The 25,562-nt window shown below is 39.4% G+C and overlaps 1 protein-coding gene across 1 annotated transcript in view; it reads left to right on the plus strand.

Annotated features, from left to right (window-relative positions):
- The window catches only part of CPLX1 (complexin 1), an 83,236-nt gene extending 58,956 nt beyond the window's left edge, over positions 1-24,280 (plus strand). Inside the window, exon 3 of the mRNA XM_062018813.1 lies at positions 24,083-24,280. Within this exon, the coding sequence (XP_061874797.1) occupies positions 24,083-24,280 (198 nt within the window). The remainder of the gene's footprint in view (positions 1-24,082) is intronic.
- The last annotated feature ends 1,282 nt before the right edge of the window (positions 24,281-25,562 follow it).

The raw sequence follows: 25,562 nt of genomic DNA on the forward strand, positions 1-25,562 counted from the left end.
GGATGGCCAACTGAACAAGGGTACATGTGTGTTTCCAATTTTGAGGGACTTTAGACTTTAGGATTCTTCCTTCACAGCACCAGCACAGATCTGCCCTGGGGATACTCCTACAGGAGTAATTTCCTGTGTTATCCTCAGTCACATTCAATGCCTCAGTACACACTTGTAGGTCTCTCAGATACCTGGTAGCAGCTGTCCTGAGAGACAACCTGCATTGTTACCAGCCATTGCAGAGAAAACAGGAAGTACTTTGATGTCTTTGTTCTGTAAAGCAGAAAATAGCAGTGAGAGACTTACACATCTCTCTCAACTCCTCTCTGGGGGTTGGACTAGATGATCTCTAAAGGTCCCTTCCAACCCTACGATTGTATGATTTTACGACTCTCATTTCCCCATGCAGTTCTTTCTTGGTATATTTCATTCCTTGTGGGTCCTTACTCCATCCTAATGGAAAGGGAATTACTTGTGCTGTAGCTTTTTGGGATTTTTTTTCCGAGGCACATACATAACAATTACTCAGGCTTTGTACCGTATATTTCATTCAACCCAGGCATTTGTATCTCCATATCTTGTTTTAATTTCAAATGCCTGTTTCAAGTCTTTGATATTAATTTTATTACCCTTGGGTCATTTGTTAGGCTGTGTTGCTGAATTTTGGTAAAGACAGTACTCTCATTTGTTTCCCTTTTTGTTTTATTTTTCTGACTTCTATGTTTTTACCCTGCATTTGCTCACTGGATCTTGTTCAGTAATGTTTGGCTTTAACTCATAAGTTTGGTTCACTACTAAGTCACCTTTTATTCCAATAATTATTAGAAGATTATATTTTGAATTTTAACATCCAGGCCTTGTCAGGCCCTTATTCAAATGGATTTGACCTTTTAATAGAGACCATCCAACAATGTTTGTGCTTCCAAGAAGGACAAGGCTTTCCTTTGTTGCTATTGCCTTCAGGGCCCATGTATTTATCTTTATTATTCAACCTCTTTTGATTCCCCAAATTTCTACACTAAAACATTTGACAAGCATCAGTTTAAATAATTTATAACATTTTCCTCTCAGTTATGTTTATCCATAGCTAACTAGGGTATTTGTCCTTAGGTCTTAAATTCATTTCCTTGATTCCTAATAGGCTCCAATTCACTATTATGATAATCTCCTTCATTTTTGCCAAATGATTCTATTTTTCTCTCACGCCCCCAAAACTTGTTATGGTTTTTATTGTTTTGGGCTTTTTGTACAAAAAATACACATTAATTCAATCACATATTTGCTACCACCACTTCATTGGTTAACAACACTTCAGAGTGTTCATTTTTGTTTCTTGAATTTAAGGCATAAGGGGTTTTTGTCTGGGTATACGTGACACTGTCTATCCTTGACTGAAGTGTCCACTAGTCCTTTGAGTCTGGTGTAATGAGTCCAGTCTTTTTCAGCCATTCTTACTGTTGTCTCAGAGGTCCGTAACACCTGAACAGGCCTTCCCATTCTCCTTGCAGTTCAGTTTCTTTCCAGGACTTGATCGGGACCCACACTCGAGGCTGGATGGTGTGGACTGCAAACTCAAGGCGTGCTTTTTCTTGAGAAAAGAAAAAAAAGGTTGAGAACCCCAGTATCCAATTATTTTTTCTAAAATATATTTGGTTTAAAGGTCCTTAGAGCAGGTTCTTTTCCTCCTGGGGGGTGTTTCTTCAGGACCTTTTTGTTTGTTTTCTCACAAATCACACATCGTTCACAAATTTCTTTGGCCACTGTATAAATTCTTACACATCCATATTTTCTTAAAACTAAATCTAAATATAAATCTGAACCTTAAAACTAAATTGCTTGTGTCCCCCAATGATTTCCTTGATGTAAAATAGCCATTATTTCCCTCATAGCTTGTTTATTTAACATTTCCTTTCCATTTGGGAGACTCCACCTTCCCTCAGTAGCTCCCAATTCCCTTAATGTTTCTTTTTCTGTAAATACTAGAGTCAACTTTGATGCAGGTACTTGTGGGGTAAGATTATACATACTCACAGTTTCATGACCTAACACTGGCCGTTTCATTGGCCAGTCTGTTTTCCCTGGCTCTAAAAGAATTCCCTTTTTGATGCTCATTCACATGGACCACTACAATCTTGTTTGCAAGTGATAATTTTTTTAATACCTATTTAATCAATTCTCCATGTACTAATATTTTTCCCTTGATATTGTGTAAGCCTCTACCCTTATTTTTCAAAAGTTTATACCACTTAAAAGGCATATCTTGAATCAGCATTAAATGTTCCTTCTTTTCCTTCTAACAGTTGTAAGGCTCTGTCTAAAGCATATTACTCAAATGTCTGGCCTGGCCAAGTATTTGGCAATCACCCTGCTTCCTTTGTATATTGACTCAGTTCTTCAATAATTGCATAGCCATTATGCCTTTTGCCTTGAATTACTCTCAAGGCCTGCATGTAAAGGTATTTCTTTAAATTCAGACCACACTGATATTCTATTTTATATGATAATCTTATTATATCTAAACAATTGTGGTCAAGGTCCTCACATTCCATTTCTCTCTTCCATAAGGACATGCCTGGATTAAGTTATGGTCTGGTAGTCAAGATTAAAGTTAAGGTTTCTTTTTTTAAAACATTGCCTCATATTTCAATATCCTCGAATTGGTTTGCCATCTTTCAGCCTTCTAGATTAAAATAGTTTTCACTTGGTAGGAGGTTTTTATTACCAATACCCCTCTGAATGTTAGATTTCTGCCTTCTTTTGCCAAGAGGGTGGTTACAGCTATTGCCTGTACGCATTCTGGCCACCTCTTTGATGCTGGGTCCAAAAGTTTGGACGAGTATGCTATTTGTTGTCATTTTTGGTGTTTATTTGGGTTTTTTTTTTCCTATTCTTGAGATAACACTCCTAATGCAGCTCCCTTATCTACGTTGTCAAACAAAACAGTTTATCCAAGGATGGCAGTGCTACCACAGGAGCGGTGTGTGGAGGAGTGGTTAAGGGAGAATGGACATCGATCCCAGGGTATAATGTTAGGCCCGATGGGGCAAGGCAATCTGAGTTCTAGTTATATGAATTTAATGCACAATCAAGACCAGAGTCAGAGCCATGGTTAAAGCAGTTGCTGTCACGTAGTCAGCGCAGACAGCAGGCCGCTTTCTGCTCCTTCAAGGTCGGGCTGTTTTCAGCTAACGAGCTAACAGCCCAAGGTGGAAAACAACTTTGGGGGAAAAACAAGATGGGAAAGTGTGAGGGAGCTTGCTTATCGCAGAAACCGCAAGTAGGATGAACAAGAAAATGTAATCTATTAGCTGCTGTTGCTGAGCTAGCTTTGAAGCTGCAGTGTATATAAGTTAGAGCCTGCTCTCAATAAAGAAGAAGATTTCTGCTATCACTCACATTGAATAGGACAGATTTTTTCCCACCCAGCTGAGAATCGGACCCTGGGTTGATCGCCGCATGAAGTAGGCTTGGAGCTGTTTTTTCAGGCTTCGAGCCTGGGTGTTTCAGGCTTCGAGCCTGGGTTTTTCAGACTTAGAGTCTGGTTTCAGACTTAGAGTCTGGTTTCAGGCTTCGAGCCTGGTTTCAGGCTTTGAGCCTGGGTTTTTCAGGCTTCGAGCCTGGTTTCAGGCTTCGAGCCTGGGTTTTTCAGACTTAGAGTCTGGTTTGCAGACTTCGAGTCTGGTTTTTCAGGCCAAGAGCCGAAAACTTCACGGCAGCGGTGATTCAACTTTGTTTTAATTCCTGGATTGGCTTTTTCTTCTCCTTCTGTCCAAGTTAAAACATTTGGTTCTTCATTTAGTAATTTTGAATATGACCCTTTTGTTTTCTGTGCATAAAAAATTATCCAAATACTTTTTTAATTCCCTCTTTTTTTTGCAATCTCTTCATCATAGGTCCCAATCTCCAACCTTGGTTATGTAGTTAAATCCCTTCCTAATAGATTATGTTTAGCTTCAGGAATATACAATACTTGTTCTTATATTATTTCTTTTCTTAATGACATTGGTTTAAACATAGGGACAGAAAATCTCTCTCAAACTCCCAAGACTCCCAAGACTGTCATTTGTTATTTGATAATTTTGCCCCTCGGGGTATAAAGTTTAATGACATTCTGTCAGCTCCCATGCCAACCAAGAAGTCAGCCTCTTCTTCCTGGGGTCCCACCTTTAGATTTATCAAAGGTTCCTGGTGGAACCTTAAATTAAGAAACCCCTGACGTCCCTATTCAATATCTTCAAAAGTCATTAATGACACCACCCTTTCCTCTCTCTCTCTTAAAAATGTTCCACTTTCCCACATTGATAACAGCCTACTGGGGAAGAAATAATCTGTATCACTTGTCAGAGTTGCCATCTACCATATCTCCTGGCTTCTCTTGTGTCTCTTCTTCTCTCTCTACCTCTCATCTATGTTCCTCTTCCTTGGTTCCGTTCTCTACACTCCTGTTTCCCTTCAAATTCCAGTCACATATCTAAAATTTCCAACCATGATCCAACAAACTATATCCATTCGCTCAATTACCATAATCCTAGTCTTAAGTCATTCTGAGGTTAAATTAAAATTTCATCCCACATTCCTGTCAGTTATCTTGTCTTTCTCTTCAGACAAAATAAGTTTCACATACATTTTAACATTAACTTTAGATTATATCTTGAGAAAAAAAAGATAACACACATTGATTTCCTCACACATATATAGCATATCAAGGGGTTAAAATTTTCCAGGAACAGTCACTCACTAGTTACACAACATTTCCGACAAACACATTGGTCCTACACACAGTGAATGGGGGATGCGGGTGGTGAGTGTGCAGAGACTGGCTCTGCAGGCACCCTTAGTTACAGTACACACAATCGCTGCGGCTTAAATTTTTCCTTTTTCCTCTTATATTTATACTGTACAAACTAAGCTGTAGCCTTTTTGGCTACAGTCTGATAAGTGTTTTACTTATCAGCAAACAGTTTGTTTTGATATTTCAATATTACAATTTGATTTTACAAATCACATAGTTGTCATTCTATATGAGTGTTTTAACACCTTCACCTTTTGTTGGAGCTGGTTGCATTATGCTATTAACAAAATCAGTTCCCGTCTTCTGAGCTCACAATTTCTTTTTCTTTTTTAATAGACTTTTTTTTTTTTTTCATTCAGGACTGTTAAGTTGAACTGATATATTTAGTTTATATTTAAAAGTGACATTTTAAACAATCCTCTCTCTGACGCTATATTCATTTTGCCAAATGACAAGGATGACAGGAAAGACACAGTCACCAACAAAAAGACTAGTCCCACTTTAATGTCTACTTCAAAATGTTGCAGAAAACAAGACAATGCATTCAACCACCACAAAAAACCTGCTGCACTCTAAGCAACAACAAGAAAAAAATTAAACAAAATGACACATATAATAGAAGTATATTATCTGTTTTCAAGTGAGCTCACTTGATGCCAATAATTGGATGCTTGGAGGCAACAAAATCTAAAGGTGCACAAACCATAGCAGATGTCCTAGCTAGCAGGCACACCTAATGGATATAACATTATCCCCTCTGCAAGGTCACTCCCTTGTTTCCCCATTGATGAGGTATTTCAAGGTTTACATCCCCTCAGGAGGTGTCTCATGCCTATTCATAATTCTTATCTTAATCACCCATCCCTCCTTTGTCTATTTGTCTCCTAGTATTTTAAGATTTCAAAACTGTCTGGTAGTTAGTTAGTCTTGGTTACCTTCACTCAAAACTGCATTAACATTTTCTACACGGAGCACAACCACTCAGGAGGGGATTCAAGGGGTGTCTCCAGTTGGCACTCTTCTACCTCTTCTTCTCTGTCTGCAAGGCCCACATGATCACGTCCATCTTGTCCCACTCCTTCCACCTCCTCTCCAGCTGCACATTTCCCTTCTGGCAGAGGTTCCCAAGGAGCCCTGCCAGACTGAAGGTGGGTTGGACTCAGAGCTGGGGGTAGTTTCGAGAACTGCTTACAGGGGACTATTAGCCCACCTCCTCCTGTTAACAAGCAATAAGCAACTCCATACAAACCCAGCACACCCTTTATATTCTCTTGGAAACCCTAGGATATGGAAGATGTCTTTGTGAATCCAGCAGCCTACATGTACAGAATTCTCTAGGTGTTCTGATTGAAACTGTGTATGCCAGGTCTTATCTCTTGGCATTAAACTAAGAGCCACCCCGATGGGAAAAGCTGCATGATTTTTTTTCCCCCTGCATTGCAGATTTAGGCCATTTTTAAAATTCAGAAAAGTGAGGGAACATTAGCAAACCATTGGAGCTCAAAAGCAAAGTGACATCTTTTTCATCTGCTTTGATAATAGTTAGAGGTTCAATTATTTAGCAGAACCTAGCAGGTTCAGTTTCCAGCTGCTGATTCTGCCACTAATACCTTTTTGGGACTCATTAGTCAGCTTCTTTGTGCAGGTCTGCCTTACTCTAACTTCATTTCTCTATTTCACACTAATCCAAATCTACACCAGAAGATATCAGTTTGGATACTTGCTAACAAAATCCCACTGGATTATGCTTCTGGAATTACTGAAATGTCTCTTGAAATGCAGGCTGTTTTCTACTGTGATGCACTGACTAGAGTGTCCTCTGGAGTCACTGAGCTGAAATCCTCAAACAATTTTTGTCTTAATGAGATGACTGGCAAAACCTATGCATATTGTTGGCACAGAGCTGAGTGGATTCACCAACTCAGAACTATGTGCAAAATAAACACAAGCAGATGGCATACAGTGATTATTGCTGGAATTTAGCTAGGAAGAACGTGTGAATAGTGTCTCAAGCCTTCCTAGCTGTCACTTATTGAAACTCCAAGCATTTGTCTTACCTACTAGGAAAGACAAGAAGTATGGACCCTAACAAATGATTTTTTGCAAAACATCTTCCAGTACCATTGCAACTGGGCATCTCTGTCTGAACAGTCAGACATTACTACTCTGCTGAGGGTGCTCATAGTCCAGTCTGCACTTCTGGCTCTCATACCAGTATTCCCTATTACCAGAATATCTGTTTGACAACTAATATTCAAATTCTTCTGAATGCGTAGTAAAGAACCCTTCTGTACAGCCCTCCTTCACTCCATCAGTTAGTTATGTTACCACACAGAGGACAAGAAAAATGAGAAGGCAGAAACTATTTGTAATTTATTGTATGATCACACAGTACCTCTTCTCTCTCTTTCCTTTGTGCCTTTTATCTTTAAACTACTGGTTTAAAAGCATTCCTTTCTTTGTTTTCAAAGCCAGAATAGACTGACTACATTGCAGAGGAAAAATGTGTGATCTAGGAAGCACTGCTTTATTTCTACAAAACGTTATTATAGGGATACACAGGCATTGTATGTTAACAAGATCGTGTGCATGTACATGTAGAAATGTACACACGAAGACTTTAAAAAGATTTTCTTTAGTCAGACATTTTTTTTACCTTTGCATACAGGAGAAGATGATTGCATTATCATGGACAAAGCCTAACTTTTTCTGAATTTCAGAGGCAGTCTGCATTCACTTTTCACAATGTCTAGTCCATAGCTTGAGAAAGTCCGTGAAGGACCTGACCTGCCCTTCTTCAGGGGACTAGAGATGGCTAACATCTGCATAGAGAGGCTGTTGAGTTATAGCTTACTTAATATTAGTATCCACAGTCATCTCTACACTGATAAGTTAAAACTACTACATGAAGAGGAGAGAAAGCTACCTACATGCCTGCTGGATTCAGAGTTCTCTTTTTCGTAAATGCTGCAAACTTGTCTTAGACTACTTCCCCAACAGAGTAGACACTGTCTACCTGAATTTAGACTAGAATCATTGATGCTGGCTCTCCAGAATAGGAACTGCCCAATTGGAACTGAGAACCTCTATGAAGAAAATTATGGTAGATCTTTTCGGTGGATTTCTGCCTGGACACCCTGTGAGAAACATAAAGGTAACAGTATGCATTTATCTCTGAAAGACCAGTTAGTCCTGCTTCTACCTTTTTTATGCTTCTTTGTGATCACCAAGTGTGGCCAAATGATGTTTGGATCAGCCAGCAAGACCAGGCTGCACAGAGGAAAGGTTTTTTTCCCAAGAGATCTCAAACCCAAAATGTCAAAATATTATTATTTAATTTTATTATACATATTATATGTGTTATTGATAAATGTATATATTACATGTGATAGAATGCAATTAATGAATTTATATTATTTTTTACTTAGAATTCCTGCTTGTGATTTACAGGTGGGGAAATGGAGCAACTTGCCCAAAATCATGCAATGGTTGAGTAGGGAATCAGTTTCCTGAGCTCGACATTAAGGATAGTCTGACTGTTGTGCAAATGGGGTTTCTTCCCCTCCTAAAAACCTCCACAGGCAACAGTCCATGACAGAAGTGTAAGACTTAGAAGTTAAGACCATCACAGACCAATCCCTCACTATTCATTTTACAGCTGCTAGATTATTTCTGGCATGCTCAATTATAGGGATGTAAATTCTATCTGCTTGTTAAACAATCTGACCCTAAATTAGGGGAAGGATTCTTCAGACAGATATCAAACCAGAAAGGTAGTCCAAGTAGTGGCCTGATATGGGAAGACAGCTGATAATTTGTCTCTTGAATAGGACTCTTCATCCGCTAACATGCAGAAGACACAATGAGGCTTGTTGGTGGTTTTTAATCAGAATCTGTATGCCCAATTTCCCACTTGGAAGTTGGGGAAGATTTTTCTGTCCCTGACTAATTCAAATTAGTTTCATATAACGTGGGGTTTTTAGCTCAAGCTGGGAATTCAAATCTATATCTTTAATTGAGCTGAATTTTGATCTGAAATTGAGGCTGGGACCTTTAGAACAAGGCTTCTGGGATATTCTCTATCCATATTTTATTGAATCTACCACAGCTTTTCTTGGTTTTGTTCCTTGCCAGCTCTAATAGGAGTGGTGAATGAGAAGATGTAAATCACAAACAAGTACAGCGTAGTGAGGCATGCTCACATCTCAGTAAAGCCTTGGACATGATGCAGAGCCTTTTGGAAATCTGAAAGAACAGTTCTCTGATAGGGCTGTCAGTTTGATACTGTCTAACAGAAGCAGGAGTACTTTAGTTAACTCTTAAAGGTTTGACAGTACTTTATAAGTCAGGAAGTACAACACTAATGGCTTCTATCCATATGCCAGCTGGCCTTCCAGTTCTTCCTAATTTAGCAAGCCAGCTCTCAGTCCTAACTATGCTGTCTCATTCACTAAAAGAGCCAATAATCTGAAACAGTCTCTCAATCTTGATATGTGCTTTTGCTCCTCACTTGCTCCCATGTATTGAAAAAGGAGGCATATTACAGAGGACTGAGTACCACAGATCAAGCTGAGACCTGCAAGAGAGGCTTTATGTTGAGTTGTTTCTGCGGAAACAGGACCTGGACATTGAGAGAACTGTGGACTCATATCTCCTCAGTCATTTGAAAAGTGATCATCCCATCCTCAAACCAATTATTTGCAACACAGGGTGAGGGTATATGGTATATGTTTGTTTCTTACAGGTTGTTACAAAGGAAAAAGATGCAAATAGAGACATCTGGAAAAACACTCTGTCATTTGACAAGTGGTTTAAGCTGATTCTGTGCCACCACATGCTTTAGGTGTAGATTTGGATGTCAAGGTAAGGGATGGTATCAGATCTTCACTTTCAACAGATCATGAGAAAATCTCAAATGAGAAACTGCCAAGCTATGCCCAGAGATAGGGATACCCCTGCTCTTGCAGGGCATCTGATACTGTGAAAGAAGGAGTATGAATCTCTGCCATGGAGGCTCTTTCCCTTGACAAGTGTGTATTCTCTTGTTTAAGTGTCTATCTTCTCAAATATTTAGCACTCAACCTTGTTTGGTAGACACAATGAGTGTTAAGGAGAAAGCTGTCGTGCTGGTCATAATCTGCCTCTCATACTGACATGTCACATTAGAGCCTACGTAAAAGATGCTGTACTCTCCAGGATCTTCCAGAGGCTGGAGTCAGAGATCTGTTCACCAACATTTTGATCAAGAATCTCTGAGGGAATTTCGTTGACAAAACTGATCATAATGATGAGGCAAAATCAATCACAGATTATGGGAGAACTCAACACACCAACATTTGTCCTGATTCTTCTCTTCCACCTTCTGACTATTCGCTTGTGTTTTTTGCATAAAATGGTTAGTTTGTGTTCCCAGCACTGCTTTTTAACTCCACATGCCTCACAAGCGGAAAATCAGATTATAAACTGCACAAGATTTCTTCCACTGACTGGTCCTGAGTTTCCAAAAGCCAGCTTCTCCCTGCAAAATACAGCTACTTCTGAAAAGCAAAGTTGGGATTTTTGAATACTGAGAGAACTTAGAGAGGCATCAGTCAGTGGAGAGCATCATCTTAGATTCAGCACTCTCACACAGTCATAACTGGGAACTGATCTGCCTAAAATCTTTCTGTCTCTTCAATTTAATGATCACATCAACACATGAATGTTACCACATAACAAGTGCTCTTGTTGAGCAATCTGACACTTACAGAGTTTTTGAACCCATTAAAATAATTGCATAGGCTTAACATGTTTATGAAACCATACTCCTGGTACAACTTCTTCAATGAAAGATTTTAGGCTCAGTGACACTGTGTTTTTTAAGAACTCTCACCACTTCGACAGTTTGTGACATCTTTGTTTCCAGACCCAGTGATTTGGACACCCTTTGTTCTGTATTGTTCGTATATGTTATTGACTCAGGCAGAGACAATATTTGAAATCTTGGAAGGAAATTGCAGTTGAAAGCTTCTCCCTAACTGTTTCCTCAATGTATACCTTGGCAAGTGTCTTAACCACAGAGCAGTGTGAATAAGAACACCAACAAAACCACAGTAGTCTATAAAAGATTGTCTGTGAGTTGTGATCTGCTTTTAGTATGAATGCCTGAAATTAAAAGAATATGCTTCAGGCTTAGTGAAATAATTTATTTGACTTATATGGACTGTTTTTAACTAGTGGTCTGAAGTAATTTCAAAATAAATTTGAATCTTTGGTTCAAAAACTAAACGTAAAAATTAATTGTTTTCTCCCAAGTGTGATGTAAAAGGGAGTTGAGGAACCAGCTATTGATTTACTGAGGGTGAGGTAATTCAGGTGGAGAGAGACTACTGAAGGTGCTTTATCTGTCCTGATAGCACCAAACAACATGAAATCCATTCCCATATCTCACACAAACACCCTGCAATCTTTTAACACAAAATATAGCCCTACTTTTCTAGGAGCATTTCTTGATATTTGCTCAGTGATGACTCAGAAACAACACGGTAAGCCCCACACTGTTGCAGACAAACAGGTTTGTACATAATCCTGACAAAGCCTGAAATAAAAAAGTTCAAAGCTTCAACACTAAGCACAGCTCTGAAGGAGTTTGTTAAGAACTGCACAGGTCAAAACCATGGCTTTTCCTAGTGCAGCTATCTTGCAATAGCATTGCATCATTCCTGTTTCTCTGACCTTTTGTAATCATCATGACTGTGAAGTAAGGCAGTTGCTTAAAAGATACAAAAGAAGTCAGCTCTTCTAATTATAATCAAACCTGAAAGCTCTTAAGTGTTGGCTAAGTGAAATAATAGTTATTAAAGTACCTGGATCTTATTTGGAGATGCCAGTCTCTCTGGCTTTACTGTACTCAGGAGCACTGAACAACTTTACAATATGAATGAAAAATGAAATTGGAAGCTGCACAATGAGATACCTGTGGAAACAGACTAATTTGCAAGTTGATGCAGAGCCAAGAAAAGCCTCACAATTTTGATTACTAAAACACAAAACTGTCTTCACAGGTCTGATTAATTTGGGTAATCTATGTACTTTCTACTGATCATGTTCATAAATGTAGCTCCCCTGCTGTGAAAACATCCGATTTTGCGTGTAATACAGTCCTGATCACAATGGCTAGAACTTCTGCTGGTTCCTGGTTTATGAAAGTAAAACTCAAAGAAAAGAAACTTCATTTGTGGTTATGTGTAGTCCTTGGGAAGATTCAAGAGGACCAGTGACTGTAAAATACAGTGATCTGTAAAATACAATACCACCCTAGTAAGAGGTCTTAGCTTTCTAAAACTGAAATTATGTGGTAGTTTTGTGACAGGGTGAGAAAGATGAAGTAACACTTAAGCATAAGTTCATCTCTAGTGCAGCCTGGAGAAGAGGAAGGAGCTCAAGTCTGAAGAAGCAGCCTGGTTTCAGTTACCAGCAATTGTCTGAATTAGGTCTATAAGGTTTGTTTGATTTTCTTTTCCTACATTGGAAAGGCTGCATGCATTTGGTGTCAGGGTTATCCCTATCCTGCGTACACTGTTAGACAGATGTGCCAAAGATGGAGGAAGGGCAAACACAGAGAGAAGGTGAGGTGTGGCCTAGGTAGTAACAGGGCCTGGGTTACAGGTTGCTAGATAGTTTCCTCCATCAGGGAATCATAGAATGGTTTGTTTTGAAAGGGACCTTAAAGGTCATCTAGTTATAATACCTGTGCCATGAGCAGGGATAGCTTCCACTAGGCCAGGCTACACAAAACCCCATCCAATCTGGCCTGGAACACTTCCAGGAGTAAGACATCCACAGCTTCTCTAGACAACCTGTTCCAGTGCCTCACCACCCTCACAGGGAAGAACTTCATACTAATATCTAATCTAAATCCACTCTCTTTCAGTTTAAACCATCCTGCTTGAAAAAAAAAAAAAAGGTTTATGATACCATAGGTCCTTGCCTGGCTCCCTACAGGCCCCTTCAGCAGAAATCTTGCAGATGGGGTATTTCTACCCTCAAAGCACATCAGGTCAAGAGCACCAAGTGCCAAAACTCAAACACAAACCTCACTACCTGCTAAGCAAGATCTGAAAGGAAATCACAGGGTAATATACCTGCTCGACCTGTTCTAGGAGCTGCCTATCAGTGATCATGACACAGCATTTCCTTTCAGTCATGCAACCCAACCATCTCAGAATAGCATTTCTACTTGCTCTTCCTGCTATTCCTGCCCTGCCTCTAGGTTAGGATAAGTTGAATGTCGGCTTCTTTTTCACATAGAGATCCCTTTCTTTCTAAGTGCTTCTCAGATGCAACGATATTCCTTCTGCCTGTATCAGAGTTTCTGTTTTCTTCACTGCATTTATACTGTTTTCTTGTTCGTGTGTTTGGTAGTCATTTTCTATGTGGTAGTAATTTTTTAAGCACTCTACTCTTAGTAATAGAGACACTTCCACTTGCACGGAACTTCTTTAGTGGCAGTGAACACTGGCATTTGAAAGGAATTTTCTCCTTGCTTCTCAACAAAAAGTATTACTTTAAAATATTCTAGGTTTTGGTAGCAATTTGGATAACTGAGGTCTTTTCTGAAATGTGCTGAGGCTTTGGCCAAAAAAAGCCATGTTTTAGTGAAGTGTATTCTTACTTATTGTTTTTTTAATTACTCTTCTTACATTTTGAGAATTAACTGAGATGGAAATTTCTGAAGTCAGAGCATTCATGGCTCTGTTAGGCATGCACAGATATTTTAAGTATGGGAAAATTATGAGAAGATACTACATGGTGGTCAGAGGCATGGAACACCATGATCAGCTGAGCATGTTTTTGATGTGTGTGGTCACATGCATGTGCAGTGTGGAGATTCAGTTGCTGATGTCTTTCCTTCCAACACTCTTTGCCACTTCACATTATCCAAGCCTCAGGTTTCGTGTATTTGCAAGGTCTCTCATACTGCTTCTTCTCCCTTGCTTGACTACTGGAAGTCTCATTAATGGAGTTTGGATAATGGAAGTGAGATGAAACTCCAAAGTGCTCAGACAATATGGAGAAGAGAGCCAGCCTTCATTTGCATAGCTTAAGGAGGATAGCATGGGCACAGCTAGGAATCACCTAGCCTGTAAATGGGAACTTAGAGCCGCTTTTTGAAATGGGCACAACAAAGACCCAATATACCACTGCAAAAAGTCTCCATCAATGTGTCAGAGAAAAGCATCACATCAGAGAGAAGGAAAATGGGCTCATGACTCTGTCCTGATTCACTAATGGGGGAATTAATACCTCCAGTCAGCAAGAGGTTAACATTTCATCTGTTCCACTCCTGTCTGGATTGCTCTGAGGTCCTGTGTATATGGAAAGTGCAAGAAAAACTGCAGGTCACAGTCCTACTGCTCAAGAACCTTTGAAAATTGTTATAGCAACTGTTCTCTCTTGAAAAGGCTTCTTCCTTAACTTTAGTAACCAGAAGCAGATAGAAGTGAGATGAAACTCCATTGTCTTGTTGCTATAGAACAATGGCGTGTCTATTGGAAATGTACAGTACCATCCACAAGCTCTTCTATACAAGGTTTGTCTTTCCCTTTAGTTGTACATCTCTTATCCTGATGGGGATTATGAGTTTCATGGAGTCTGTGCCAGCTCGTACATCACTGATAACGTTAAACATCTGTTCTCTTACCATGGCCAGTCAACAGAAAGGATGCAAAAAAATTAACAGCTGATTCTACTTGCAAGAAATGTGGAGCATTCATCTCATCTCTAATGTGGTTTTTGCTCTGTCAGCCCAAGCTAGTTGCAGAGTTTTGCAATGGAGGATTTATTAAGCCACAGCAGTTCTCCAAACTTGTAGCAGCAAGCCAATCTTGCAGCACTGTGGCACCTTAACAACTTTCTTTTGCTACAAATGTAACTTCCACAGCTTCTGGCAGAGTCTCTTGGGGAGCAAGAAAACTACCTTGACTTACAAAAGGGAGAGGCTGGTGTGTCAGGTAAAAAGAATTAGAGAAGGATAAGTAACTTACTCTTCATATTTTTCACATTTCTATAAAAGACTACAGCATCTGAATAAACATACTTTATTACTTGCCCTTTTTGGGTATTAAAAGTGATCTTCACCTTTTTAAAGCATTTTAATGTCAGTGTTGTCTCTGCTGCTGGCTAATGGGATTGAGAAGTACTTTTTGTACCTCAGAAGAAAGTATATGTCAAAGGTTTTGAAACTAATTGATTTCAAACTACTTTTGATTTTACTATGTCTTGGCTCTGAACTTGTGTCAATGCCTTGTTTCCACAGATGTACAGTCAGGGTGGATGTGCTAATTAGATCCTAGCTAATGGGATATGGCAAGATTTATTCCACACAGAAGAATCCCCAGAGAATGGATGACAAAAATTAAATAATTTCACAGCAAGGACTAGCGATAATCACCTAACTAATCTTTCCTGATCTCTTACTATGGCAGAATTACATTGCTGTGTGCTCTTAGCAAAGTCAGCTTTGAAAATATTGGTGTAGGTTACTGAAGAAAAAAAAAATTCGTAGTGAAAAGTTTGAGGGAGCTTAATGTCCTGTCAAATTCATCCTGTTATTCCAGGGGAGTTATGGAGGACAGAATGACATTATAAGAGTGACCTTGTATTTCAGTGTGGTATCATTAAAAGCAATAGCTGTGTTTCAGAGTGGACTCTCACAACAGCCTCTTTGGAAAGGTAATCTTACTTAAGTTCTCTGTCCATCAAGAAGAAATTAATTCTCTCCACTTCAGGTCCCACAGAAACCTGGGGAAAAAAAAAAAATCAGATGTGTACCTAAATGGGGACTATTTTCCTTTCAAGTTAGTCCCCAAGATTCTCAGCAGTGATGAGATCAAAGGGTTCAAAAAGGAGAGAAAAAAAGAGAGCTTTTCACATATGGGAAACAGAGGCCATGGAATGTCAATATTTGTATTTAAATTATTGCAGCATCCTAGGGAATTATTTTTAGCAGCCTTGTACTAAAATGAATGCTTTCATGTGTCAAAGCAAAAAAATGTGGGAGGCAGGAAGGAGGAAGAACAAGTATACGCCGTGTTGTGATCTTGGAAATTGCACAAGTAAACACAGGTTTATCTGTTAGATACATATCTGTAACATAAATTCTTGTTAACTTATAGAAGCATTTGCCCTTGTGGATTTTCAAGGTCACTGCCAGTAGCTTCAGAAAGTTTTTAATGTAGAAAGCTAAATGCAAACATTTAGAAACAAAAGAAGTCATATCCCACTTTGGGTAGGAGCACACCTGCTCTGCATCAGTGGAAAATGCCTGCTCTCATGGGAAACTTCTGCAGCTTAACCACATCCTGGTGATCATGGAGCAAAACTTAAATTTTCACCGTAACATAGTCAATTAAACTGTAATTGTTAGCATGGAACATGTCACTTTTCTTTCCTCTTACTGTGTCTCAGATGCTTTGAAGAATAGAATTAACCCAGATTTTCCTAATTGAAGCTGCAGATCAGGTTCTGCGCAAGAGATTTCCCAAAGCAACTAACAGGCTTAGGAGTACAATATGTACAGTACTCATCTCAGGCCCTGTGGTTACAAGTCAGTGTAGTGATTTCAGTCAGCCCTTCAGGTGCTGAAAATCAATATTTTGGAACCCTTTATTCTATGCTTTTCTTCATGAGTCACATATTCATTGCTTACTCTAGAGTTTTCTTTGATTACAAGATGGAAGTCTTTGCTATTCAGCAGTAATTTAATTAACTCCACTCTTGAAACTTTTTAAACCTCATTCCCTCTCACCGAGGCTGACCATGAAGCAGTAAGACATTGTTTTAATATGGATACTGAGTACACAAGAGGAAGCAAATTAACATATTTGCAAACATGAAACATCTTTTTTTGCCATGTATTCTGAAAAATTCATGATATGCAATACCTACGTCTGTTCTTTCTCATAGAGTCTTGCTTCCCAAAGAGAAGTACTTGTGTTCAAAAATTGTAGTTCACACCATCTGAATGTGGAAGTAGGAAAGAAGCATTTTTACTGGGTTAATCTAGCATAGTGCAGCCAGTTGAGCAATAAGCACGTTGGTCCATTTGCTTCAGCATAGAGTCAGCATCCATAGTGGATCATGTTTCCCAACTCTCTTAATTGTTTCTGGTCCCATCTTCATTGAGACCAATGGATTCCTTTTGATCTGAATTTGCAGCAAATTCACAGTGTCCTCTGCAACCAGTAACCAGGTGCAGCTTTGTTTTTTACTTACAGTTATGCAACATCAAGCATTGGACAGATGTGATATTGGTTCCAATCAAAGTAAAGTAGCAAGGCTTGTTGAGCACAGATCAGATCTTCTGAGGTGAGCAGTGCTTTGTTGTATTTCCACACTATTTCCACTGTGAGGCAGCAGAAGAGTACTGCTGCTCCTGATGGCAACACTGCTGATGCTGAGAGCAATGGGTATTCCATAGGAATGTGTTGCAATTCTGCAGTCAATCAGAATGGAGAACAGGCATGTGGTTCTCAGTCAGTGATGTTGCTGCGGGGGACAAAGAAGTGACTTTCAAATTCCCCCAGTGTCACCAGAAGAGGGTGCTGATGAGAGGCAGCTGAAAATTAGATCAGACCTTTGAAATCTACATCTACATCTGATCTATGAAAACTGCAGGCCTCTGTGTACCTGCCTTAGGGGAGCCTTCTGAGAGAAGTAGGAGATAATATACTGGAAGACCTGAACTAAGGTGATATCAGAAAAACTGCTGGGATTTTGACAGAGCTGAAAGCCTGACTGACAGAGAGGAGCAAGGCACGTGCAATCACAGGAAGTTTTGGGGAAATGGAGCCTTACATGAGGTAGAGGACTCAAACAGAAGCCATGTCTACAAATAACCGTTGCAGGAAACCTACCTGAAAAAGTCTGATAGCCCCAAAGGAGATGTCGTGGGAAAGTCGGTTCTAAGAGAGATTGAAGTAGAAACTGCTCATATATCCATAGCTTTGCCTTTGCATCTTAAAATGTCCCTTTCCTGAAGTTTTTATTTTCTTCATTTCTCCCTATCTGCCACCTCTCTCCTGAGCTGTGCTCCCCTTTGGCTTATGTGCAATTAGACAATGTAATTTAGGACTGCAGTTCCAGACTTTGCTTTCTTCTTATCTGTTACTAATTAGGCCTCTTCCATGAACAGGACAGAGGCCTAGCCAACAGACCTATGCAACAGCACGTGGTTACAAGAACACTCAGAGACATATCTGCACACGCTCAGGGAGTGACAGAGATGGAAACATCCAGCGCTCTGTCTTACCTTTCATTTGCTACCACAGCTGGAAAGCTGCATGGTTTATCCATATGTCAGGCTATGGTTCTTTGTTTATTACTCCTCACAAAAAAACAGAGATTATCCAAGATCAACATAGGTGAAGTGCCTGCGGACACTCTGAGTAATTCTAGTAGTGCATGGCAGAACTTTGACTTAAATGGATAAACTGAGGGACAAAGATGGTGTCCTGCATTCAAATGCATTAAAAGGATTATGCAGAAATTTTCTGGGGACTCCCTTTCTCCATAGTAACACCTTGAACATCAAGCCAAATAAAAGTGAACAAATAAAAAAGGCAACTAGACAACAAAACCAAACAAACAATCAAGAAAGAGCTGAAATTTACACATAAATGAAATTCAGAGATGCCTAATGTTAAGGTGGAAGAGTGCATATTGGCGGGCCAGACTCACATCAAAGCAAGTCTGTGTACAGAGTACTCAGGGCTCTGGCTTTCAGTGTAGTCATCTTCTGTAGGTAAACCTTTCTCTCATTCTGCAGCATCCCCAGTTCAGGGACTTGGAGGGAATAGACATAGCGGAAGAAAAATGTGCTGTTTCCATTGCCACATAAACACACAAAACACTCTAATCACAGGAAGATCTGTAAACAGTGCTGTAGCATCAATTCAAAGACAAAACCAGACCATAGCCCATTAAAGGTAGATACTTTTAAGTAAGCCTCGAACTGAGAACTGCCTCATCTTCACCTGAAACTTAAAGCAGAAGACATACTTGGCAGCCTGTCCACTCCCAGAGAGACCAAAGAAATCATGTAGAAAGACTTCAGGACTGTATAAATTAAATACACATTTTTCTGTACCAGACAAGAGAAGAAATACTTTCATTGTAAAGGATAGTTAAGTTCTAGAGCAGATAGGAATTCTTCACTGGGCGAGAGCCTTTAGAAAAAGAGTAGTTCAAGTCAGGTTAACCTTTGAGGTGAAAGGGTGAGCGAGCTGCCCTCACAGTGCATACTCTTAACTGTATACTTTCAAGTCTGGCTGATAATTTTATTCTTTTTTGGTTTTTGTTCTGATATGAGTTGGAATATGACTGAAATTTAAAAGACAGGCCTATGTAAGACGAGCCAAGAGCTCCCCTAATTTATAAAGGAAACAGAATAAGGAACAAGCATTGAAGTATCTTGTTAGCTTTTAAAAGCTCATATGGTAAATAAAATAGTAATTACAGAAATGTCACATTTGTTCAGAGAGAGATTCGGTACCACCTGCAGCTACACAAAACTACTAAGGAGAACATTTCCCTGAAGATAAATGTTACCATATGCCAACCTTTTCCCAGAAACTCAAAATTGGTTTTAGCTGATATTACTTCTTGGAATGCAGATTGAAGACCAAACTCAGGCTCTTGGAGCACCTTGAAAGGAAGACATGTTTCCTGAGTGAAAGGCAAACAATGCTGCCAGTTGTTCACAGTGAAAACAACCATCTGTAAACAATTTGTAGCACCATGGGTTGTGAGGTTGCTGTACACATATCTCGAGATTTTAATCACCCAGATACAGCCACAGTGGGGGAGACAGGTGATAGCTGCTACCAGTCATGAAAAGTACTGGTCAAACAGGTCCACCTAGGACATGTTCCATTACAAAATTCTTACTATCCAGACCTGCATGAGTTTATCTTAGCAAGGCATTACAACAAATTCTTGCAACCCACTGCCTGCTGTGGGTTTCGCATGCGCACCCTGAGTCAGATGATCCTTTCATTAGTAAAACTTGTGATTGTGTTCAAGCTAGCCAAGTGAACATGGTTTCTTTCTCTGCCCCAAGGAATGAAATATGCTTTTATTTTTCTTCACATTTCCAGCAGCTGCTGCTACAAGTCTGGGCTGCAGGACAAGTGTGTAGTAGCAGAGCACTGGTCTTCATTCCCTGTATTAGAAGGGAGGAAAAGTGTCCAGTGAAAATATCCAGTGATGAATGTAGCTGTGACTATATGAAGTATATACATACTGATATTTAATGGTTTATAGAGCTTGTAAAATATGATAGTCCAGCCAATGAAACAGCAGATAAAGTTATATGATTAATAATCATAGTAAGTAACCATAATAACAACATACAATCATGGTGAATATCAGTAGCATAATGTTACATTTATTATGTTATGGTTAACTCAACCTGCTAATGTCAAAAGACCACTCTGTTGGTCTTTTGAATCCCTTTTCAGAGTGTGGGAGCCCCAGGAGCATCCTGCTTAGCATGTCAATGGGAAAAATGTTCATCTTGGCAGCACTTAATTCTCAGACTCCAGGATCTTCTGCACTGATAATCTGCTGGCCCCACCATGCAGTCTTGAAGTTGTCTTTATTTCTCCCACAAAACTCTTTCTATATTTCCTTAGTTTCTCCAGAAAATTCACTTCTTGTTACTAAGGAGTCAGTCCCAAACTTTACTCTGAGATATAAACAGTTACTTCTGCCAGAGTCTTTAACTGTTATGTTAGTGCTTTATTTATTCTGTGGCTTAGATATTTTCTAGATAGCCATGTTCATTTTTAGCAAGCAATTGTTAGTTTGTCTTAAACAATGGTAACTGTATTTGTGACAGGTTGACATTTTAGCTGCAAGTGAACCTTGGCTCAACAGTCTCACCATTCCTTGACACCCTTACTGCCATTCAAGTTTGAATTTCCAGCAGGTTTCTAGTTCGTGCTCTGAATTTGGTTTCCTGTGGAAAGCAGAAGGAATAGGGAAGGAAAGACATGGAGGTGAAGCTGATGGCAGCATTGTTAGTCAGGTGTTTTCCTGACAAAAGTGAGTGTGGTGTAGACTGAGGGCTATGGTATTTTTTCCCTACTCTTTTCATCTGGTGACTGAGGATTCCAGCCTGCCAGCATCAGACTTTGGGTACGGCATCATGCTTCATATATTTAAGATATTTCAGTACCTTGCATGGTTAGGTCCATAATTGTATGTTATTAACTATATGGTTGCATGAGCAAAGACCAAGCAGATAATATACAAATACAGCCTCTGATATTAAATTTTGTGAGTTTGGACTTTGAATAAAAGTGAAATTGTTCTCATCCTCCAAGAGTTTTTGAGATAATGCAATATTTCCCATCTTCAGGAAACCAGAGTACCAAAAGGTTTCATTCGTTTTAGTTACATTTTAAAAAAAATATTAACTTCATCTAAAAGATTTTGTGTGAAAACACTAAGATCCTTTTTAGAAATTTTGATCTTAACATAGATCTTCCTTTCTATAATCTGATTTCCTCTCAAATCATTTAATCCCTGAAAAATGTCATTTTGTTCACCTGTGAATCATCACAGCATTTCATTTTGATTAAGGTAAGTATCACTAAGTTTAAATGATAACATTGAATTATCAAAACTGATTCATATAAGAATTGCTTTTGCTGCAATACCAGCTTTGTCCAGAAAAAGAATATTTTTGTCAAACATAAACTCATATTTAGATGTTACAAGTGCACTAGAGGGAAGAGACTAAAGGGAAGTAAGCATCACTACAGGTAGGAACCAAGACAAATAAATTTCTGTGCTTGGCATTTTTGTCAGTAATCTGGAACAATAAAATCTGGTTTTCCTTAGTGCCATTTTATGTTGATAAATCTCTTTCTAGACCATTTATTGCCTCATTCTACAGCTACCCTCTAAGACTGGTCATATCTTGTAAGTGAAGTTTTGTCTAGCACCATGCATTTCTTTGAGGGCAATCAGTAGACACTTCCTGAGTAAAACATGTCAGCACAGGCTGACAAGTAGGATGATAATTCCTTCTTCTAGTGTTGAATTTCTGTCTCAGCACACAGTAGTGCTGTGTGGATGGTTTTGTTTTCCACAGTTTCCTGTGGCCTGGATGTTTGTGCTCCAAATTCACAAGCTAGAGTATCAAACCCATCATAAGCTGACCTTACTTGTTTTGAGATGGAGGATTTGAAAGCATGCAAGGGGACCCATATGTTACTATATTTGCATTATCTCCACTACTGCTTCTCTCTAGGTAGTAAAGGATTGTGAAGTTGGTAAATTACACTGGGAATCACCTAGAGACATCTACCTGTGACTTGAAAGGGAGAGTATCAGTCAGTCATACAGACTATCCACAGCCTAGCCATATATGTCATTCCTTTGCGGTGACTGCTGGTCCTATGTTGTATCTTCTTTGTGGTGTCTGGCCCTGTGACTACAAGATGATCAAATGCTTCCTTTGCCTCAGATGTGGAGACATTATTTGTCTTGAACATCTCTCCCATGAAAGCTGGCGTGACGGGCATCCACTAGGTATAAAAATCACAAGACAAATGACCTTAATGAACATTTTGGCTTGAAAGAATTGATTTAGGTAACTGTGGGGTTTGAAGTAATTGAAGGCAGTCACCCTAGATTTTAGTGATGCTGAGGAAAGGAAGCCTTTGCTCAGAGATGTTAAGGAGTTTCTTGTCAAACCCAAGAGCCCTTTGAAATCAGAAAGTCATGACAGCAGCAATGCAATTTTTTTTCTTTAGAATTTGATCTATTCTTAAGGGAAAAAATGAAAAGATAAGAAAAGAGCATCTATTTTATGTCTACTCAGCAGTACAATACCATTGATAGTAGAAAATACTGAGTACTTTGTACCAACATAATTATTTGATGGCTTTAACATATTTAATTTTATTTTCAAATTTATTTTCAAGCTTATTCATGCAAAATATTTCACTGGCCATTGCATGGGTCTAAGTTACTTTACGCTTACTCTATGTTTCTGATATACTGAGTGCAATCTTAATTTTGTTTGGTACTTTAATTAAAATTTAGACATAAATGAAGGAATAGGTTTCATAGAGCAATAATTTTTGAAGCCAATAGCTGCTATAGCAAACCTGAATGCCTTTCCTCTTCTTCCGCAACATAGCTGAAGTGAAATGATTGTAAGTAGTTGTGCAGGTGCTTGTGCGAGTCACTAGTGGCTGAGGAGCTGATAAAGCAAGGAGCTGGCAGTTGTGAGCAGCCATAAAGTTTGCTGGCTAGAAGGTGAAATGACTAAACAGTAGAACGTTTCTGCCAGCCTGGAAGCCTGTGAGTAGAATTTGTTTTTCTTGGACATGCTTTCAAACTAGCAGTTGGAAATAAAGTCCTAGTCACTCTGAGCTGAAACACTACAGCAGCTCTCTCTGTATTCTGATTCGCTCATGTGTGTCTTTACTCCTCTATTAAATCTAGCATTTTGAACATAAAATCACAAAATGAGATTCTTGCTACTCATGTAAAGCCTTAGTGGTGCGCCTTCAATTCATAATGGGAGTATCAAATTTCAGGTATGCATTCTACTTGCAGGCTTAAGGATGTTTCTTTTCAAATGATATGAGTCAGCTTTATTCCCAGAAGCACGGAGTTCAGTGTGCAAGTGTAGAGTTTCTCACAGAGATTTATTTTCACTAAGGGGTCTTTCTGTCCAGTTTACACCAAGAGAAGAGGCATGAAGTTGCATAGGCTATCTCCCACATGAGAATATCTAAAACTGTCATTTTCACTGCAGTCTGACTGTCTGTCCTGTTCTATTTGCTTTCTTGTGTTGATAATTATTTTTTTCCTGAAGTTTTGCTGCATCCATAAACTGTTACTGTAAAATGCTGCAGGTGGAGTTTCAAATGATTGCAGATGGTGGACTTGAGCATCAGACTTGTTAGCAAAAAAGAGGAGGATCAACACCAATGGAATACCACCCCAAAACCTGACTAACACAGTTTGTATTGTCTTTGCTAGGTCCATGGCTGTATAGTCCCAAATTCTCTCCTATGTTTGTTTCTGAGTAATCTGAGCATCTGATGGTCTTGTTGTGTGAGTCTTGTCCATCCACTGGGCTATACTTACAGAGGAATTGTTAGGATAGATAATTTCGCTGTCTGTAAAAGAGCAAAACCAGAATATTAACAGTGATGTTAAATACTGCAGGATATTAGGCACCATGTGTGATCCTGTTCAGTGAGTAACTAACAATGTGTTATCTCTCCCCTGCAGTATGGGATAAAGAAGAAGGAAGAAAAGGAAGCAGAGGCCCAGGCTGCACTGGAAGATAATGCTGAAGGGAGTCTGACACGCCCAAAGAAGGCTGTCCCTCCTGGCTGTGGAGAGGAGGAGGAGGAGGAAGAAGAGAGCATTCTAGACACAGTTATCAAATACCTACCAGGGCCCCTGCAGGATATGTTCAGGAAGTAATAGCAGACTGTTGGGTGGGCATAAACGGTACTGCAAAGGATTTCTTTTTTGCCCAATGGGGATTTACTATCTTGCCATCCATTATGCAGCCTTCCCCACCTCTGCCTTGTACTGCTCACTAGGAGTCCCTTTGCTTCCCATTCCTTTCTGACTGCCTCTTTCCCTTCTCTCCAAGACTCATCCATTCCTTTTTTGTACATTCAGTCACATCCAGTAGATGCCTCTAAATGGATGTAAAGAGTAAAAAGCTGCAGACTACACAACTTTTATTATAAGCCATAGCACTATGTATGTTAAATCAGGCAACTATACATTAAGCATAGAAAAGGAGCAACCTCATGTGTATTTCCATCCAAAGCAGGACAGAGTGTTCACCAAGTGTGAACAGTGACCTCTTTTAGTATTTTTAATTATCTTTATTATTATTGATAGTAAATATTAGTCATTACTATTAACGTTCTTGTTGATTGGCTCACACTAGCCATTTTTGTTGAACGTGACTGTCATTGGAAAGAATATGTCAGTTCTCCCATGGAAGCAGAGCTTCTGTTTTAATTCCATTACTGGCATAAATAAGAGATCATTTGAAAGGTAAATCACTCATGACTTACACAGTTGGCATCACTCAGAACTGTGGAACAAGTGAGTCATCTGTCCTCAGATGCTAGTAGAAGTTAAATGCTTCAGAATCTAAGCAAGAGTCATGTTACTTTGGGAAGTAGCCATACACTTGAAAGAGCAGATTTGGTCAGTTACCATACAGAGAGCTGAAGCCATGGGAGAGCGCATGGTATCTGGTAAAGGACTACCCCAGCCTCTTTGAAGTACAGACACCACTCTGATTAACAGTCTTCATCCTGCCCAGTGCCATATCCAACTGTCCCATTCTCAGCAGTGCTTGCAGGATGGAAGATCATGGTGGCCTGAATGTTAGCCGTGTTCCTGGAGACCCACAAGTCCTGAGTATGCCTTTATCATGCTAAATTACTGAATTACTTTGGGAGGTTACATTTTTCTACCCTACCCAGCTTCTCCATCTGTAAGATGTAGGTTTCAGTCTCTGCCTACCCTAAAGGTATAAAGTAAGAATGCTTCTCCTGTGCTGTGCAGGAGCTAAATAATATGTCAGTGTGTAGGATCTTTGATGCTAGTAGAGTAGGAGGAAATATCTCTCTCTCACCATTATCTTTGTTGTCTTTTCCAGAAACAGATACAGAGGGCTTCTCAGTACAGCACTGTAGGTATTAACTGTGTAAGATAAGCCAAATTCTGCTGTAGATAC

The sequence above is a fragment of the Colius striatus genome, chromosome Z (genome assembly GCF_028858725.1).
Source record: "Colius striatus isolate bColStr4 chromosome Z, bColStr4.1.hap1, whole genome shotgun sequence".
NCBI lineage: Eukaryota > Metazoa > Chordata > Aves > Coliiformes > Coliidae > Colius > Colius striatus.